Below are 19,349 nucleotides of genomic sequence, written 5' to 3' on the forward strand. Positions count from 1 at the left end.
TTCCCATTATGTGTGTTGTGTAAGAAGCCAGGTAGCATCCAGGTAGCATGTGGAGTTTATTTTTACCAAATATGCATTGAAAGTATTGTATCACTTCTTCACAGTCCTCAGTGTGTATACATTGTGCACATTTGCTCATATTTCTATTCAGATAGGCTTATGAATGCTTATGATGGCTCATAAACCAGATTCCTCTAGGACTTGTTTGCATTGCTTCTCACTATAGTATTTTCCCTTAGTTTTTGCATTTTTAGCCTTGAAGAATTTGTATTTTTGTCATTGTTCATGGAATTCTTGCACAATGTGCACAGGCAATGTCCTCAAACCAATACCTTGCTTGGAAAGTGTTCTTGGTCAACGAGGTTGATATTTGTGTTTTTTTCTGTCATAAAATTGCTCATGGTCTGAACTTAGTGCAGTTTGAGTAACAAAGTAAATTTAAGAAAATAGATTACAGAATTTTCTTTGCTAATGACTTGACTTGCCTTGAAACCATATTTGAGACATGGAAACCGTTTTTATAGGCACAAATTTAAGCCACAAAATATAGGGAAAACTTTTGTTGACCTTTCCACTTGAAATCTCACTTTGCCATTCTTTTTTTCAGATGTCGAGATTCTTTCTGAAGTATTCACTTTTGTAGTTCAGTGCCACTGAAACCATTAATAAGGAAAATATCTGGAAAATCATTATTTTATTTACTTAGAAAAAATTATTAACATGTTACTATAGAGCTTCAAAATTTTGTGAATACTCTGTTTTAAAGAAAAAATTTTCTGAGATACTTAGAAACCTCTCGGATAGTGTGTGCACTCTTAGAGACCACAATAGATGCATCTAGGATATGTCATGACTAGGAGAGTCATGTCTTGGCTGAAGCAGTTTCCTTTTTCAAAATGCTTACAAACTAAACTGTGATAGAATACTGTGTTAGAATATCCAACCTGCAGCTGTTGGATGCTTCTCAAACACAAAAGGATGTAGAAACAAGCAATTATTAAACTGATGCTTGCCTCTTGAACACTTGTAACCTGAAAAATGTCAACCTCTTCCTGTTTGTTGCCTTCCCCATGAATGATTAACAAGAGTCTGACACTTGTTTTTCTAAAATGTAATAGCTTGACAGCTTATCAAGAGCAAGAAAACTCACATGCTTTAAGTCCTAGTGTATACAATGGCTGTGAGTGGAAAAGTGTATGAAATTTTTTTCTAGAAAGAAAAAACATTTGGTGTGACAGCTCAGTGATACTAAGTTGGTATGTTTGACATAGCCCATCACCAGTGGGTTTTCCAGTTGTGATTAATAAAAACATTCCAGACTTACTCAGGAAATACCTCTGTACTTTTTCATAACACTGTAATCTTTGTCATTTCCACATTTACCGTGTTTTCTGTAAACAAATTCTGGTGATATGGATATTGACTTCTGTAATTAAAAGCTAGGAGTCGGAAAGGATGAAAATGATCTAAACCTGCTGTTGCTGAATTAATGACAAAATTCTTAATTTTGGCTGAAAGCAAGGCTGGGAAAAAAGATAAACTTGTCAGACATCATCTTGAGCAGGCAGCACTCTGAGTGCAGTGAGTGCTCTGTTGCGGTTTTGGATTGGTTGTCTCACCGTAATCAGCACACCTATGAAAACCCTTAATAGGGTTGCCGTTTTTTTTCTTAATAGACATTTTCTTAGAAGACAAGAAAATATTTTAGAAATATTGTAGCTTTTCCTGAATTAACATATAAACACAAGTAGAAAATATCTCAGCCATATTTGCCAAATTACTTTATTGATATTATGTCTACAGATGAAACTAGGTGGCAGAAAAGAGGCATTGCATCAAACATTATTACTTATACTCCAGCTGCCCAGGAAAAATTTTGTCAGTAGCCTATAGTAATATTTGTACCAGGAATACATGGATGTTCCATTTTTGTATGATGTGGGGTGCAGCTTCTCTCACAGGTCTTCCGTTTCTGGAACAGTGTTGGAATCCGAGGGCTGAATGAACACTACGGGAATATTCTCTGACATCCATCCTTTAGGAGTCCTATTGAAGGATCTTCTAGTAGCAAGAGGGTTTGCAAGGATCATGAATCTGGGATCATTTAGCATCAGTAGATTAAAATCTGGTACCTTGTATTTAACCAGCTTTGATGCTCTCTCAAAACCACCAAAGGGAGTGGCAACTCTGTAGGTATTAGAGAAATAAAAGTAAAATATGATTTTTAAAAACACCTGTTTTCTTTTCATCCAAGGAGCTGAAAAAAACAGAAGCTATTTTAATACTTCTAATTTGATACAATTTCTTGTTTACATTTTTAAGCTTTTGGGTAAATATTCTTGTTTTTCTGGCAAGTTCTCTTGAAGACCCAATTTATTTTCTCTTAGATAAAACCTTAAGCCTTCTTCAAAATTCAAATGGACAGAACATGCAAGGGAATAAAGATCGTGCAAGAAAACCTTGTCACTGGTGAGTCACAGTTACTAAACTGATTTTGTGGGTGGTAAATTGCTAAATCTGAAGACATAGTTTAACACATTATGTCTAGCAGGTAATGAGTTTAGTATGTTCTCACCCCTTTTTCTCCTGTCCCCAGTTGCATATTCTTCCCACTATGCTATGTTTCAGGACCATATTGCTGTACAGGTTAGAAATTTATGTGTCTTGTGCTATAAATTTGGGAGATTTCTGTGTTGAACAAAGACCCTTCAAAACAAAGGAGCATTTCAAAATCCAAATTATTTAAGCAATCCCGGTTTACATCATTATACTCAAAGAATAGCACATGTAGCAATATAGCAAATCAAATAAGCAATGTAAAATGTAGCAATACAAGTAAGGAAGCAGTAAAGCATAATATGAAGAAAAATAGCCAAAGACAACAGGCTCTAGAAAGGAGAGGAATGGGTTAGGATTCCCTAAACCATCTTTTTTTCTGAAGAAAATGTTTATGTAACTAAACCTGGAAACCCTAGCTGAACTTGACCCGTAGTCTTCAGCCAGTATTTTTCATGTTATTTAAACGTAAATGTTCCCTCAAGCCATAAGCCTGAGAAACTAAGAGATAAGAAATACTAAGCAGGACCTAACTGTTACATACATTTGAAAATACTTCAAAACAACAATATTTCCTACTATCTCCCATGATTCTTCTATATTTGCTCATTTCCAGGCTGAAAAAAAAACCCAAAACAACTCAAACCCTCTCACTTCTTCCAGACTCCTTTAACATGAAGCAACAGTGTCCTGCATTTTAAACAGGTGCATAACTTTTCTGGGTTATATTCTTTCCACTTTAGAGTGGCAGCTTTTTTGGCTACATAGGAACAGCTGATTTCTGCCAAGCTAAATACATGGTGGCATACTAAAATGAATTCTTCTTGAAATGGAATTTCACCTGGCTTGGCAGGTTTTATGTGTTAGATATACAACAGGTAGAACAAGTGTGCTAGCATATATTTCCAGTGGCTCCAGGCATTATAGCAGAAGCCCAGATAAATTAGTTTTAAGATCTAACTGTAGATAAAACAAAACCTAGGGAAATTAAGTACACACACACACAAAATATTAATTTAGAAAACTGAATGCATGACCTCAAAGAAACGCTACTGTTGTGTCATTACACAAATAGTCCACTGAATTTTGGCATGAGCAGTTTTTTGAAGAATATAGCGTTAATTTCAAAGGATCAATCCTGTAAGATATACAAATTCATGAAAGGTCTGTGCATGCACACTTGGCTGAGGGAAGGGCACTGTTTTGGATTAAAACTGTTTCGTAAATGAAGATAAAACAAGATTTTGCATCAGCAGCCAGTCCAGGCATTAAATTCTCTTGAGGTCAAAGGAAATTTTTTATACAAAGTATCTGTGGTATCTTTCTTGTGAAACTGTCTTCTAGGTCACAGTGTCAAATTGGGTACTGAATGATACTGATTAAAAATAATTGCTTGATAATAGGCACAGAGTGAATGTAGGGATCTACATCTAACAGGATAGTAAAGATTGTTTTAACTGCAGCTTTAATTAAGATACTAATTCTCGCATTGTTTTAATATTTAATTCTCATGGATATGTAAATTAAAAGGATCATCCTCATGAACAGAATAATAATAGCTGCATAAAAACCAAAACAATTCTGTAGTGTAAAAAATTTTCTTTGTAGTATTTGTGGTTTTTAAATACATCATCTTTCTGTAGGTGACAGAAAGAGGAGGGCATTCTATGGAAACTCAAATATCTTCTGTGAAAAAAAAATTTAGTTCCTATACAAAGTCTGGCCTCAGAGAATCCTGCGTTCCTGCACACTAGGCAGAAGCACGTGATGATTGACATAAAGAAGAGTACAGTAATTGGCTAATAGATGCTGTTTTACTTTACAACAGCAGTATATTTTTCTGAGCAATAACTTGTCTGACAACATGGTTGTTGTAATGAGGTCTGTTGTGTGCACACCAACTGTATGACCTGATTCACTGTATAGAATGCCTAAAAGCTCATGGGTAAAAAATTCCAGTATTCATTGCTCATAATAAGGGTGGAAATGTAGGAAGTTGCACCAGGAAGTGTAAAGAGATTGTTTAATATTCACTTTGCATATTCCTAAAAAGTAGGTGCATGATTTAACAATAGGAAGCACAGATGTTTATTTTTAGCTGACCATTTTATTGTGCTAACAGAGGCAACTTGTAGTTGATTGTTTCTAAAAGTCTGAAGAAATGTTTTAACTGTATTTGATTAGTGCCTTCAGTTACATAATTACAAAAAATGTGAGTTTCACAGATCAATGTGGGACTGTCATTAGAACATTCTGCTTGTTAAATCTGTGCAAAAAGGAGACATAGGAGCAAAGTACTTGACCCTACCAAATGCTCAGAGCTTCATGGTAGCTTACAGCAAGAGCTAATGCTGGTTTCACAATGGTATTTAGGTGCGAAGGAACTGGCTAAGCACCCGGCTTCCACTAATCTCTTAACACTTCAATTTAGCACCCAGAATTCCCTTAAGGCTCTGGATCTCAGCATTTTTATAATAGAGTTCAGAATCTATTTGTCAATAAAAATAGAGCTTAGTCCAGATGGACTGGATTCCTGTAGTGTTTTGGAAACAGTAGTCTCTGGGAACTGAGAAAGCTGAACAAGAATGTATCTGGCAGAAGAGGCTGAACTTGTCAGACTTGCTTCTCTATACATGAAAAAGATCTAATGCTTTGTATGTTACTCATAGCCCTACCTTTGACATTTTATGCAGCTCCAAGAAAACAGATGGAATAAAGGTGGTAATTTAATTAGTATTACAAACTCCTGGACAAATGTAGATTCATATTGTTTTTCTCACAAATTATTACTAGGTGCTTCCACACTTGTAAGAGGCAAAGAAGTATTTCACCTGTAAATAGTTCTTCAATCCTAATAGGAATTTATTTCCAAGAGAAATTGGATGTGGTGGTTCAGTTCTGTAGCACTTTTCTGCTAGCACAGATTAATTTTCATCCAGGAGATGTCTGAATAGCCTGTTCAGAGATACTCACAACCAAATTTGTCTGCTCATGGACTCTGTGTAGTGCTGTGTGCTGTTAAATTATTACTGGCTGTCTCACAGAAAGCCTGCCTCAGATGGCAAATGTTCTTGATATTTTCTACCACTGCTTCTTCCTTTATTGACCTGCTGGTATTGCAAGATCCTGAAGCACACGATGCCTATTAGATTCCAAGTATTACCTCTATGAATTCCTTAGTTCTTGTTCTGCTGCTATTATAAAAATTGATTTGCTACAGGGTCCAGCTGCCTCTTCATTACTGGTAGTGGGAAAAAAATCTGAATGCTATTTATGTGTTGAATACACTCTTAAGCCATCCATGTATGTGTGTGTCTGTTCCATCAGAAGTCTCTAGCTGCTAAGGTTGTGTTCCTTTTACAGATTCTTGTGTGAAAAAGAAACCTAAAGGAATCTAAATATAGCCTGTGAAGTTCAAGTGCCATTTTAACAGAAACCTCTGAATAAACTGGGAAGAATCTCTGGCCCATTTCTTTCTGGAGCCCTATGATTCACACTGGTAACCACACCCTGTTTTGACTAATGGTTCACTGTCCCAGTTTTTTGCAGCAGAATAAACATACTGTTAGTTAATTGGATGATTAATTGTTATAGAAAGCCTCGACTGATACCCTCACTGATAAAAAAAATGGTGCCACTTTAGTGTGTTTTAATTGCTTAATACAGTATCATTTGCTTTCTTCCCAAGACTCCAAGAAGTCAAGGGTACTGTGACCTAAGTTGCTTAATAGAATGTAGAGACAGAAGTCCAAAGAGATATCTTACCTAATGCACAAAGCCTGTAGGCTGCTAATTTCCTGAGATGCTGAATATTGTTATTACACAGAGGTCTCATAAAAGGCATCCTTAATAAAAGGATGTGAATTTTTCGCATGAGAAGGAGAGTTGTGTTGGATCATATTTATGTGCCTTATGTTTTGAATTTGACAATTTCGGAGTCTGGATCTGGATTTATGCACCAGGTTTTATTTAGGTTTAAAATTTATTGAATGGATGTGAATATTGAGCTCTCATGAGCCACAGTTCTGAGGTGTCATAAAGAAAATCCTCATAGAGAGAAATCTGAAAAGTCAGTGTTGTAAAGAGGGCAACTAACAGAGCATGGGACCACAGAGCAGCTAAAAATCCAAAAAGAAGCTAATAAGATAATCTCAAAACACATATCCCTATTAAGGGGCCTCTGTGCCCTGTCTGATCCAGTCTTTCACAATAAAGACTTGAATGCTGGACTCAGAATATCTCTTGTAACGGTGCAGACTGATTTTTTTCTGTATTCCCTGTATAAGTAACTTTGGCATTTTTTGTGGGGTCTTTTTTTGGCAGGGTGTGGTGTTGGGGGTATTTTTTTGTGGTGTTTTTTTTATTTACAGTAGCCATAGTACATAAGCTGTGCTGTTACTATTCCAATGCTAGCAGCTTTAGCAGATCTCTCTGACTTGTATTTGCTATTTTGTCTGTTGAGAAGAGTGCGTCATACAGACTTAATTTTTTTGTGTATTGCCATTAGGAACTCAGAATTAGTATAGCGTCTGCAGTATCAGTTTTGATGTTGCACTATGTAATTCTTTAGTCCTTCAGTTCAGGCCCACCTCAGTGACAGGAACTTAAATAATGTTTTTGGGTTTTTTTCCAAGTTTATATAGCCATGATCTGTTTTCCAATAGACTGCTGCCTGGCATTTTGAGGAAGGGTTTCGGTTTGGCTCAGCTGTCTGGAACCTAGCAGGGGTTATTTAGGTAAAAATTGTCACTAAATTTGATAAATGATAGTGTGAAAGGTACAAATGAAAGCAAAAGATTTAAGTAAGGTTGTATTTTAAAACTTTCAAAATAGTTCAAAAACTAATATTGTCTATATATCTAGACGTTCTACTGAAAGCCTCAGTGTAAATAACTCTTAAATAAACTGTGTAAACAACTCATATACTGTTTTATTTTAAATATTTTTAAGTTTGCACAAAATGTTTTATCTATTAATTTTTTACCAAAACTAAGATATAAAATGTTGAATACAATAAAATATACAACCTGCTAATTGTTTTGTGTGAGGGATAGAGTTCAATGTGTTGTCATTGCCTCAAAAAACAGTTTTATTTTTTAAATATGAAGTGATTTGCATTATACAGCTTACAAACAATTTTTTGACTGGTAGTTTCCTGATAGATTTTATGATCCTCTACCTACTGAAGTAAGTAACATAAATACTAGAAGGAGTTTGTAGCCTTGCTGTATGTTATGTTTCCCATTTACTGAGTGTGCTATTCTGATACTTTTTTTCTTTATTTCAGTGTTTTAAACAATCCCTTTTACATTCCTGTTTTTTCAGCTCAATTTTGGGTCCATACTTTGGAGAGAGATTAGTTCCATCCTTAATGCTCTTGTTTGCCACTTGTAATCTGTTTATATATTCATGTTTATATGTGTGCTTGCAAACACGTGGTACAGTTTTTTACTGCTGGTGGAAAGATTTCATTTTATAGTAATTTTTCTCTGTAAAACTTGGTGTCTATTCAGAATTACCTGTTAAAGCTCCTGTAGTCAGGTAGTTCGGGCTTTGCTTCAGGTTTAAAAAGTTTAGGATATAAAGTTGCTAGCAGCTCTGGATCATCCCTAATGGCTTCTATCCAGGGAGACTGGTAATACTTTGGCACAGAAGTAGTGTTGAACTTTTCAGGTGGAATTTCTTTCAGCGGTCCAGAATATCCTGCAAAGCAATCAAGCCTAAACCATTATAATAATATTTTGCATTTTCTTCTTCCATACCACCATCATATGTAACTAGGCAGTAACATACCATTTTTTTGCAGTTAGGTAAAATGAAAAATTGGATCAAGTCACCTGGCCAAAGCTATACAGGAAAAGAAAGCTGTCAGGAAGAGTTTGTAGCCTTTAGATTACAGCTCCAAAATATTCCACTCTCTTTTGAGGCTAAGATTATTTAGTTTTGTATAAATTTGTTTCTGTCATCAGAATAACTTTTTGAAATGAGACTACAGCTACTCAGCCCTGGGGCTGAGTTAACAAAATGGTTTCAAAAACAGTGTTTTGGTAAACCTAAAGTAATTCCATAGTCTCTGGGTGCAATTTTCCAAAAGTAATATTGAAAGAAGTTAATTTCAGAGTCACTATACTGGAATTTCTGTCTTTGCCTCTGCCTTTGATGCTTTAAAATGTCCCGCCTACTTTGTTCTCTGAAAAAGTGAAGAATTGTTTTCTCTGCATAATTGTCTGAGGATCAGGCTTTGGTAGGAATTTTAATAAATAAATAAATTCTATCTTCAGAGTGATTCCTTCTAAAGCCAGGTACAATATGGCAGGAATAAATTGTGGTGCAGGGGGAAGCCAGACCTTAGTGTACAATTTGAAGAATTAAAACCAGCAAGGGGTTATAATTTTATATAAATCTACTATTTATTTGCAAAACAAGGTAAATTATTAATTTACCCTTGCACTACATCTCTCTTTAAAGTAATGCTGTTTCCTTCTATAAGCTTAAAAAACCCCTGTGGTTTAATATCTACTTGTTTTGCCAATTTTTTTTTCCTGGAGAAAAGCTTGAAGATTTCTGTTATGTCTAACCATGGAAGTTACCTCTTTTAACATTGTATTTGACCAATTGGCATACAGAGTCATATCAGTCACTAACAGAGTAGCATTGACCTAGTTTACATAGACTAGAAAAGATCTGTACAAAACATGCATTGAGAAATTCTGAATGAAGAATGAATTTGTAAAAACAAATGCTCATGGATAATTCATAAACAGGAAGAAGGACTATATCACTGAATAAATTAATTGAAACAAATTAGTCTTCTCTAGTCTTTAAAGAATAGAAAATAAGGCCTTCCTGTACATCACTGCTTTAAACAAAGGCAACAGTACCCTCACAGTTAAAGACTTTAAAAAGAACAGTTTATAATGCCAGAAGCTAATTCCTTTTTAAGTTACTCTTCTTTTAAGGTTTCTAGCAAACTTGCAGTGACTTTGGAGTTACATTTATGGGTAATTAAACTACAGTTAATAATTATCAGACTGTTCAGCAGCATATTAGAAACAAAGGTTCGGCAAGGAAAAATCAGTGTATTAATCTGGATTTAAGTCTGAGGATCTGTGTTTATAAGTGTTTATAAGACCAGTAAATATAGGGGCAGTTTCCCTTGATGTTAACGTATGTTTTCAGTTTAGAGAGAAGTAGTACAAAAGGCATATAAAATATTTACAAATGAACAGAAGCAAATGAACAGCAACACTTTGCATTTGTGTGGGAGATCCTGATCTGTTAACTATCTCAAATTTAATAATTTCTAATAGTAAGTCCATTAGCAAATTCTTGTTGAAGATACTTATTTATAGAGGTCTTTCCTCTGATGTGAAATGAGAACGAAATATACTTAATGTCTGTAAACTCACATACTACCTGGGGCAATGTTGTCAGGATGTGGCGGACTCCGGGGATCAGGTGTATTAGGAGGTGTCATTGGGGCATGCTGGGGAATTCCTTCAACACTGAGGCCATCCATTTTAACACTCTGTATGGGCTCTCCACGCTGCAGTCACATAGAAACAAGTATCATTGACGGCACAGGCAAAAAAAGTGTCTCAGATTCTCTGTTGTGAGTTAAGAGTGCTGCTGTACACCCTGCTTTACAGCCAAGATCTAAGAGACAGGGCATACTATCAGAAGGCATTCTGTCCTGCTGCTTGGTACCCTGCTTGCTAGACAGCGGTTGCCCAAATTTTCTGGCTGTTAGCCAGAAGATGAAACAACTCTCTTACATTGGCTATGTAAGAAAAATTAATAATTTTTCAGCATTAAGAATAATATCCCAGCACAATTTTAAATGTCCATATACCAAGTTTGTGAATGCTTTGTTAAAAGGATTGGAGGTGTGGTGAGCTAGGTCAGGAAGACTCCTGAAGCCTTATAACCATACAGCTAAGTTGTCTGACCTTTTGCTAAGTTCAGGATCTTTAGATATTAACATGCAGTCTCTGAAGAGAGTTCACACCATCTTCTTCTTACACCAATCATCACAAAATCTACCTGTGCATGTGGACTGTGAGGTTCACAGCACAGAGCAGATCTGGTGACTTTGGCAACGGGACCCATAAGTTGTTTGCCTTGGATGGTGCTAGGAGCTGTTATGTGCCAGACAGAGAACCCTTGCCACCCAAAGATGTAAGAAATCTGGCAAGTTTGTGCCATTTGAGTTTCAAGGTACTGATACTTCAGAGTCTCTTCCCATACCAGCGAAAATTTTGTTTGGGATTTTCTTTTCCTTTTTTTTGTAATAGATATAACAACTTCAGTGCGGGTCACTTTTTTGACATTCATGATATGCTTTTGTTTTCCATTCTCCTATTGGGTCATTGATTCTAAGGAAACATCCAAAGGCTTAATCACTGTTGCATAAATATAGAATTAGAGTCTCATAAGAGGTCAGTGTCTTATTTTAGCTATGACACACAGGCTAAGAGCAATTTAAATATAGACTGGTTTAGAGTAAGGGTTTCTTATAGTAGGAAAGAAAACAATGCTTGTTTCAACTTGAAACAAAAAAGAAGATCAAGACAGTATGTTTTCTAGGCATCCTGAAGTATGTTAGAGTAATTTTGACAGGCAGAATCATAAAGATGATGACGTCAGCACCACTGATGGCCAAACAGGCATTTAAGGAAAAGGAACAGAAACCAAAGAGGCATCATTTGTTCATATGTCAGAATGTCATACTAACTGTACAGCATATGTAGGGTATGTGTTTTTGTGGGGAAGAGTAGACTAGAGGGGAACTGATCTGTCAGACTTTGTAGAAAAAGCAGGGAACTGGATACAGAAATTTTCACAAGATTGGTGTTCTGCTTAGAATTTACCTGGGTAGATAAGCAATAGAGGGAGAAACTGGGGGGACAGTATTCATAAATGTGCTTCTAAATATGTGTTTTAATAAAATTAATATTTAATACAATACTCAAATTGGAGAGGCTGCTTATGTGCTCTTTTAGGTCGGGCATAGAGTATTCATGTTCAAATTGGTAAACATAAGCTTGCAACACATCAGTCAGAGAAAATTTATGAATGTGGTTTTCCATATTTTCAAAGGTTAAGCAAAAGGTTTACATTTTTTGCAAAAGCCACAGATGGGACAAACACCGGGTACATTTAGTTCCTGCCATGAGGATTCGTAGAGTATCACTTATGCTTTGACCTCATTCCTAAGGGATTAGTTTGAAGAATAATTGTCTGTCAGTAACAAGCTCCATCCTTTTTCTCCCTGTTGAGACAAGCAGGCCAGAAGTGTATCAGTGCCAGTTGTGATAGCCATTTTGGTGCCTCAGAAACACATTGAGTCCACCAACCTATTTTAATAAAACACCTGTTACATGAAACAGACTTTCTTCCAACCTTTTGAATATCATTAATCAGTTAATCTTCACATTAACTAGTTGATTTTCAGCAGTCAACTTGCAAGATTACTAGTAGAGTGAATCATATTTGAATGAGAGTTATTTGAATCTGATGCCCTTAAGGCTTTCAGAATTTTTATTTGTCTATAGAAGCTCTATAGAATAGAAATTAATCACTTTATGCTAGCTTCCTTCTAGTACAGGATTTTGCTTTTTTTGTTTTGTTTTGTTTTGTTTTTTGTTTGTTTGTTTTGTTTGTTTGGTTTTTTTTTTGAAACTGCAAACAAATCATTCTCAGTATGTATCATGAGCACCACGGGAACCTGAATCTTATCTCACAGTGCTTCATTAGAAAGTTATTACAAAATACTCACATTTCTTGACTTGTTTGCTACATAATGATAATTTTCATATGTGTATTTGTCAGATCTCCTCTGACGCCTCTTGAAAAGTCTTGCCCCTCTGTTGCTGAGTGTTGATAGTTCCTCTACCATGATATCTCGGGGTGTGCTGACCTTTTTCCCAAGGTCTAAGCTGGGTGAGACTGCAAAACAATGGATAAATACATACATCTGTTTTTCTGAAATGCCTGATATTGCATAACCTGAAATCTAACATGTTAATGCAGAATTTTCTAAATCATAACATAGCTTCATACAGTGGTAGTGAAATAAGTCATTCTTGTAAAATTTTGGACTGGTACTGATTAATACAAACCTGTATTTTCGAAAATGCTAAGCACCTCAAGCTTCTTATCTACTTCACTTGAAAGTCATTCAGATGTTATCCATCTGAATATCAGCTCTATAATGGAGCTCTATCAGCTCCATATCAGCTCTATAATGTTCTACACACCATATTAATAGTAGACTGGTAAGATTTGCCTTCTGCTGAAACCTAGGAAGAAAATTCCTTCTGACTCCAGTGTTCCCTCGGCAAACCTTCAGTTAGCTTTTTGAGTCCTGCATTTGACGGATGAGCAGGTACCTACTTTCAAGCATACCAACCAATTTCTTACTGCTTATAACTATTTTATTTTAAATTGATCTTTAATTTTCTGCTCGCTTTTGAAAACCAGCAGACTCTCACACCAGGGCATGATCTGTACTTTAAGTTTGCATTAGAAACCCTTTATTAAATAATATTTTAAAAAATGCTTTCAAAATAAAGCTCAAAGTGCTAATGTAGTGTAACAAGGCAACCAGGTGCCCCTAATTGCCAGGGAGTGGGCATGAGCTTGTGTTAAGCCCACCTGTGCCTGATTAAGGCGGGCCCCAACTGCGCATGAGCAGGACCACGGGACCAATAAAAGGTGAGGCCTGAGACACAAGCTCAGCTCAGTCCCCAGCTAGCCAGCAGAGAGGCCAGTTGCTCTTGGAGTAGCACAGCACCGATCCAGGCTAGTCAACTCTGAGAGCCGTAGGCTTGGAGCATTGCTTGTGAGTCTCTGTTGGAACACCTGGTTGGACCTTGAAGTGCCGTTCCCTAAAAGAGGTTTCTCTTGCTACATGTTAAAAATGAGAGGTCTAACAAAGAATTACAGCATTTTTCTAGAAATCAAGATACTCAAAACATTTTCATTCTCTTCAGGAGGAAACTGGGTCATTAGATGCAATATTACTTTTTTTACTACTTGGAAAAAATGGCTTTTGTGTTTTTAGTGACCTCCTAGGCAGATTGAAAATTCATAATGAAAATGAAAATTCATAAGCAGAATAAGGGGAGATCAATTGAGACTGTAAATGGAGAGCTCTGAATATCAGACATTCTACTGGTTGTCTTTATGGTAATGTTCTGAAAACTGTGATACTGGAGGCAATGAGCAAGCTGTTGCTTAGTGACGGAACTCTTGCTGTATGTCCTCAACCCATAGAAAAAACTCAAATTGTAAAATACAGTAACTTCAACACTTAGCAAACTATTTTCTATAAATTTATTTCTGCTTGGAAGGTTATAGAATTTAAGAAATATAACAATAATTTGATTACATAGTAAAACCAGAATCTTTAAGAAAATAATTCCTATTGCTACTACTTTAATATTTTAATTTTATTAATTGAAATTGTTCCCCTCAGTTGTTTATGAACTTCGTGAAGAAAAACAGGGCACATCGTGCTTTGAGAATTATATCAAAGGTCTAGTGTGTTTCTTTGATCCACTTATTGAAAGTCACATTTTGTATTCTTTTATAATTATATATTCCTCACAGGATCTACAGGATTTAAAATTCTGAATTTTAACATATAAGTTATTGCATTAAAATGAAATTAAAACAAATCTTATTTCTAGAGTAAGCACAAAGCCCAATTAAAAATTAACATTAGAAATTAATTGCTGAAGGTACCTAATGTCAAATTTAATAATGCATATTAAAGTTTTATTTTGGATAAATGGCATGTTCAACATGGCATATGTCTCCTAGTAACTTTATGTTGGAAAAATCAATGTGACTTGCTGATGTTTAGGGAAACTTAATTGAGACAGGTATATAAAATATTTAGCTGAAGCTGTACAGATAAGTTTTCCGTATAGTAAATCAGACAAGTTTGTGTGACCTGGAGTGCATCACAAGTGATCCACTTCTCTTCATGCTAATTTCAATTGAATGTTTGCAATATATTTAACTAGCGCAAAAGCAATCTAACTGTATTGAGAGCTGGCAGATGCACTTCTGCTTTAAAAATAGCATACACAAAGAATCCTAACACCCTCCTGTTATATAAGAGGTAACTACAAAACAGAAAGTTCTTAACATGGAAGAAAATGACTCAGCTTGCCCAATGTAGCCATATCAGTTACAGATAGCGGTTGGGTTTTGGCTCTGTGGTTGAGATAACGGCACTAGTTGTTGGCTTGTGGCCTGGAATTTAGATACACAAGTCATATTTTGATGTCATTTCCAGGAGTGTGGACTGTTGGATGGTTTCATATTAGTGAGGAGTAGGAAATTTACTCCTCAAATCAGCAATATTTTCATGTAGAAAAAGCTTTTCTGCACTGTACACAGAGTGGGTAGCTATGTACAACCTCAAGGGCTGAAGTGCTGAGGGGATTGCAGATCTCCAAACCAGTCAGTATTCTTCTGGAATATGCTGGATGTTAACTATTTTGGGCCTTGCCATTCCCTTCCAAACTTTTCCTGTTAACAGAAGACTCCAAGGTACTTTGTAACCTGCAGTTGTGTCCTACTGTGCATCCAGGCAGCATCCCAAAAACGTAAGTGTGAAGTTCATTTGAATCTCCTGCCACCTAAAATCTAATCATCTGTCTAGTTTTGTGATGTGTCAAGGGTTTGTTTCAGTGTCAGTGTAGGAAAGGTGATGGAGAATGAAAAAAAGGAGGACATTTAGAGGATGACAGAAAGCATAAATGTTATAAATGGACATTGTAAATTAACGTTGGAACTTTAATTCGTAGTTTAATCCTAGTCTTGACCTTTTAGTTTCATTTCTTAATTTTTTCCTGCCAAATCCATCCAGTCATCTGTCTAAAATCATAACAGAATGTATTTAAATATGATTTATATAGTTCCTCCTGCATTCATTGCCTAATGCCCCTTTAATCCTTCAGTTTACACTCTTCTGAATACCTGGATTTGGATTATAATTTTTAATAATTAATACTAAATGGTATGTTTGTTCTAGTATCAGAAATAAGATTTTTTAGATATATCATGAAAGATAATTAATCATGTAGCTACTGAAGAATACATTTAAGAATAAGATTTAAGTGTAACTGAAGGCTAACCTGGTGAACTCCAGGGACTTCTTTAAACATACTTGTTTACATACATGTTTACTCTTACCAAGTAGCCTTAGAAATGTTAGGGTTAGTCCAAGTCTGCTGGTGAAAAACCAAGGGGTTGGGGAGGTCACTACATCCAGACACTGATTTACTCCTGGAGTGTGTCTTTTGAGACCATAAGGAGGTTTAGAGTTTAGTGTCTATTCTTGCAGCATTTTATGACGTCAGATTTCTCTAACGCAGAAAGTCGTGTCCCACAAGCCATAGGGAGAAGTGCTCTTTCAGCCATTACCAGTTTTGCCCAAAGATTGCGAATATTTAAGGCACTAATGATTTTGTATCTTAACTATTTCTCCTATGAATAGCTTTTAATAAGGAATTTGAGATTCACTGTTTACCTGAAAGCATTATAATAAAAAGGCTGAAATAAAAATGTAGCCTGTATATTTTCTGTGTCATTCCAAGCTACTGGGTCTTGCATTACAGAATCTGCTGATACTGTTTGCTTCAGTTAAGACTGGGGAGTTTCACAGGTTTGTGATACTGGCTGGAAAAGTATATTTCATTTTTACTAATTGCAAGGCGCTGAGCCTTCACTACGAATAGCTATCCAAAACCCAGAAAGGCAGCAGTTAACCCTCCAACTCTCAGGTTAAGCTTGTTGAATTAACAACTGGGGGGGGAATAAAAGGTCAGAAAGTTATAGAGACAAATGTAGCAATTTAAAAAACAGGTTTCACCCTGATTTTTCCATAATTGTTCAGATTTGGTCCCAAAGAACTACCATGTGTTTTGATTAGAGCTTTAATTATCTTTCTGTTTCTTAACTGGTTCCACTGCTCTTGTTCAGTTCTAACTTTCAGACTCTTATCACACTTGTTTCATGAAATTTCATGTATTTTTTACTGTGTAAATATTCCAGGCATCCAAAGAAGATGCAAAAGTAGAAGGTACACTTAGAGTTAGTATTGCCTTAAGTGGCCACATATCACAGCATATCTGGTAGGATATGATGTCATCTCTATGTGTATGAATCTAAACTTTACAGAAAATCTGATAATATAGAAATAATAAAAAGGGCAGATTATGTGAGGCAAATAAACATAGATTATCAAATAACTTCAAAGATTTCAAGGTCTGCATGCTATGAGTAGTCACAATATAGAACATGCGAAATGCTTTGTTCCAAACAATTTATGAAAGTTTTTTTTGTTTGGTTTGGTTTTTTCCCCTGAAGAGCTTACTTGCTATTTCAGGCACAGATAATACTTGGGTTTAAAATACAACAAAAACCAAAAAAAGACTTGTAATGAAATATGTAAGGGCAGACTGGTTTAGACTTAAATGTATGTTCAGTTGAAAAGGGAAAGAGGTGTTTGCTTAGGCACAGAAGTTACAGAAAAGAACTATGGAAATATCAAAAGGACTAGGACCAGACACTGAAACTCATAGCATTTTTTTATAAAAACTTTGTCTCTTTTCCTGCTCTTTGTGCAATCACAATGGTAAGAGATTGAGTACAGAAACCATCCCCAAAATCTCTGAAGCAAAAGCCCGGAAGAAAGATTATCAGTACTGGAATTTAATGATCAGTGTTTTAACCTCAGCGAGTGATTCAATTTTCATAAGCTCTAAATATTAATAGAGATCCCCGTTTTTTCAGTGAGGCTTGTGGTGTGCTTATCACTTTTAAAACGCTGATTGTTATGTAGATAGTAAAAAAGACTTCATGAGGAGGGTTGGAAGGATCTCCAAAAGCATCCAGTACCTACCCAATGAAAGCCAAACAGATTTGTATTCCCCACTGAGCTAATTGCTTCTTAAGGTGTCACACTGAAAGCATAATTTTAAGAACCTGTTTTAGAAAATAAAGTTACATTCTCATGTCATTGTCATCAGTGCAACAACAGAAAGGTAACATTTCTTCATATAAGATTAGTTGGTGCATTAGAGAGAATTGCCAAATATTAGTAAAATCTATTAGATACAAAGATAACATTTGGGAGGAAGGAAAAGAGATGTAAACATTTGTTTCAGCTTTTTTTATCTTTCATATAATACAGTGAAGCAGAGAAAAAAAAAAAGAGGGCACAGATCTGCTTGTTTCTTACATGATAGCCTTTTAAATTGGAATGAAGTCATGTTATTAACCCCAAATAATATTCTGAAAGGCTATCCTAGCAGAATGTACATCAGCTGTTAGATTACTTCATTCCTCCAGAGCAGTTGTTCATCTGAAAATAGCTTTCAAATGAAAAGAGGCAACTACAAAAGGATTAGTTACCATAGGCAGCATGATACTCCCACAAGATTATTTATGGCAAAACACCCAGAGACAAAGCTGTAAGAGAGTTAAACTCTATGATTAAAAAAATATATAAGGGAGGACTGGTGGAAATTGCATATACATTAATCTGGGTATAGAGCTATACCATTTCTGTGTATTTCATCCATAATGTCTGATGCTTGTTGTTTCCTCTCTTTGATCATGGCAGAATGTGATAACATTGTGATTTTCTGATACGATTTTTCCTTGCTGAAAAAAAACAACACAAGTTTACACTGTTGAGCCAGCTTGCACAATTCAGACAACTTTTATGTCTAGTAGCCTGCATGTCAAAGTTAGTTATTTCTGACTTAGAAATATCATGGGTTTTATTGTAAAAAATTCACTGGGAGTTCTTGCTTGCAGACAGATGCTAGAACATATTCTGATGGATAGAAGAGTTGAAGGAAGGACGTTGAATTGGATACATAAATTCTCTAGCAAAATCACCATCAGTGGTCTAGGCCTTCTCACATCTACTTGTTCTGTTAAATTATGTAAATTCATAACTAATATTTTAATTACATTGATGATTTCAGAAATGTTAAAATTTGACATTTCTTCATCTAATTAAAAAAATGAACTGAATGAGATGCTTGGCATCTATAAAGAAAGTGCATTTTTGACTAAGTAAAATAATAAACATCTTTTTAAATTGCAGAGTCAAGAGGTTACACAAGTGTCTTACATGACAGTTTGCAAGAAAGACAATGCCAAAATATTTCAGGAAACAATACACTTACCCTACTGTTTTGCTGTGCAGAAAAATAGCAATCTCAACCTTTTAGTTGAAGCTTCAGGAGTTAGTTACTCATGGGGATGACCTGCCTGGTCCAGGATGATTTCTACCCTTGTGCTTGGGACTGCATGGTACCTAGTACCGAGACAAACTGGGAGCTGATCCTCTTCAAAGGAACTGGCATCCAGCTGACATCAACTGGTTATATATAGAATCAAACACTCCAGCCACTCATATCTTCTGGGTGAAAGAACAGAACAGAAAAGATCCAGCTACACCAACAATAAAGGTAGTTTATATCCCCTCCAGAGCTTATTGGAAGATGTAGTGGAATGTTCCTCTCATACTCGTATAGATCATCTCTTCATCACCTCTGAGAATAATGATCTCTGTGTTACGACCAGAAAAAAGACATTTAAAAATAAGGTGTTAAATATATGGATGGGCAAGACTATATCAGATAGAATGGCATAGGCTAGTCCTTTAGTGAAAGATGAAACCATGCTTCAGTAGTATCTGATGGCTAAAGTCAGTGGCAGATGGCTGATATAAAAAGTCTGTTCTGGAAAAGAGAAAATTT

The 19,349-nt window shown here is 35.7% G+C and overlaps 1 protein-coding gene across 2 annotated transcripts; it reads right to left on the reverse strand.

The window, feature by feature from the left end:
* Positions 1 to 1,759: 1,759 nt before the first annotated feature.
* On the reverse strand, positions 1,760 to 18,935 carry MYOZ2 (myozenin 2). 2 transcript variants are annotated; one of them, XM_008501806.2, is made up of 6 exons: positions 18,774 to 18,935; positions 18,137 to 18,240; positions 12,335 to 12,504; positions 9,973 to 10,102; positions 8,076 to 8,259; positions 1,760 to 2,187 (listed from the first exon to the last, which is right to left on the reverse strand). In XM_008501806.2, exons 2-6 carry the CDS (start codon positions 18,210 to 18,212, stop codon positions 1,956 to 1,958), a joined length of 792 nt encoding a protein of 263 aa, XP_008500028.1. In that variant the 5' UTR covers positions 18,213 to 18,240; positions 18,774 to 18,935; the 3' UTR covers positions 1,760 to 1,955. The 2 variants fall into 2 exon arrangements, with proteins under 2 accessions (XP_008500028.1, XP_030306298.1); XM_030450438.1 differs by lacking the exon at positions 18,137 to 18,240 and having other exon boundaries at positions 18,774 to 18,905.
* Positions 18,936 to 19,349: the final 414 nt, after the last annotated feature.

Source organism: Calypte anna, chromosome 4B (genome assembly GCF_003957555.1).
Source record: "Calypte anna isolate BGI_N300 chromosome 4B, bCalAnn1_v1.p, whole genome shotgun sequence".
NCBI lineage: Eukaryota > Metazoa > Chordata > Aves > Apodiformes > Trochilidae > Calypte > Calypte anna.

What these genes read in the sequence shown, in the direction of transcription:
- MYOZ2 (XM_008501806.2), bottom strand. Translation starts at nt 18,212, where the DNA reads ATGTTATCACATTCTGCCATGATCAAAGAGAGGAAACAACAAGCATCA. An exon ending in GGATGAAATACACAGAAATG is followed by an intron (nt 12,505 to 18,136) that starts GTATAGCTCTAT and finishes ATTGTTTTGCAG; the next exon opens with TCTCACCCAGCTTAGACCTT. An exon ending in TAGCAAACAAGTCAAGAAAT is followed by an intron (nt 10,103 to 12,334) that starts GTGAGTATTTTG and finishes ATGTGACTGCAG; the next exon opens with CGTGGAGAGCCCATACAGAG.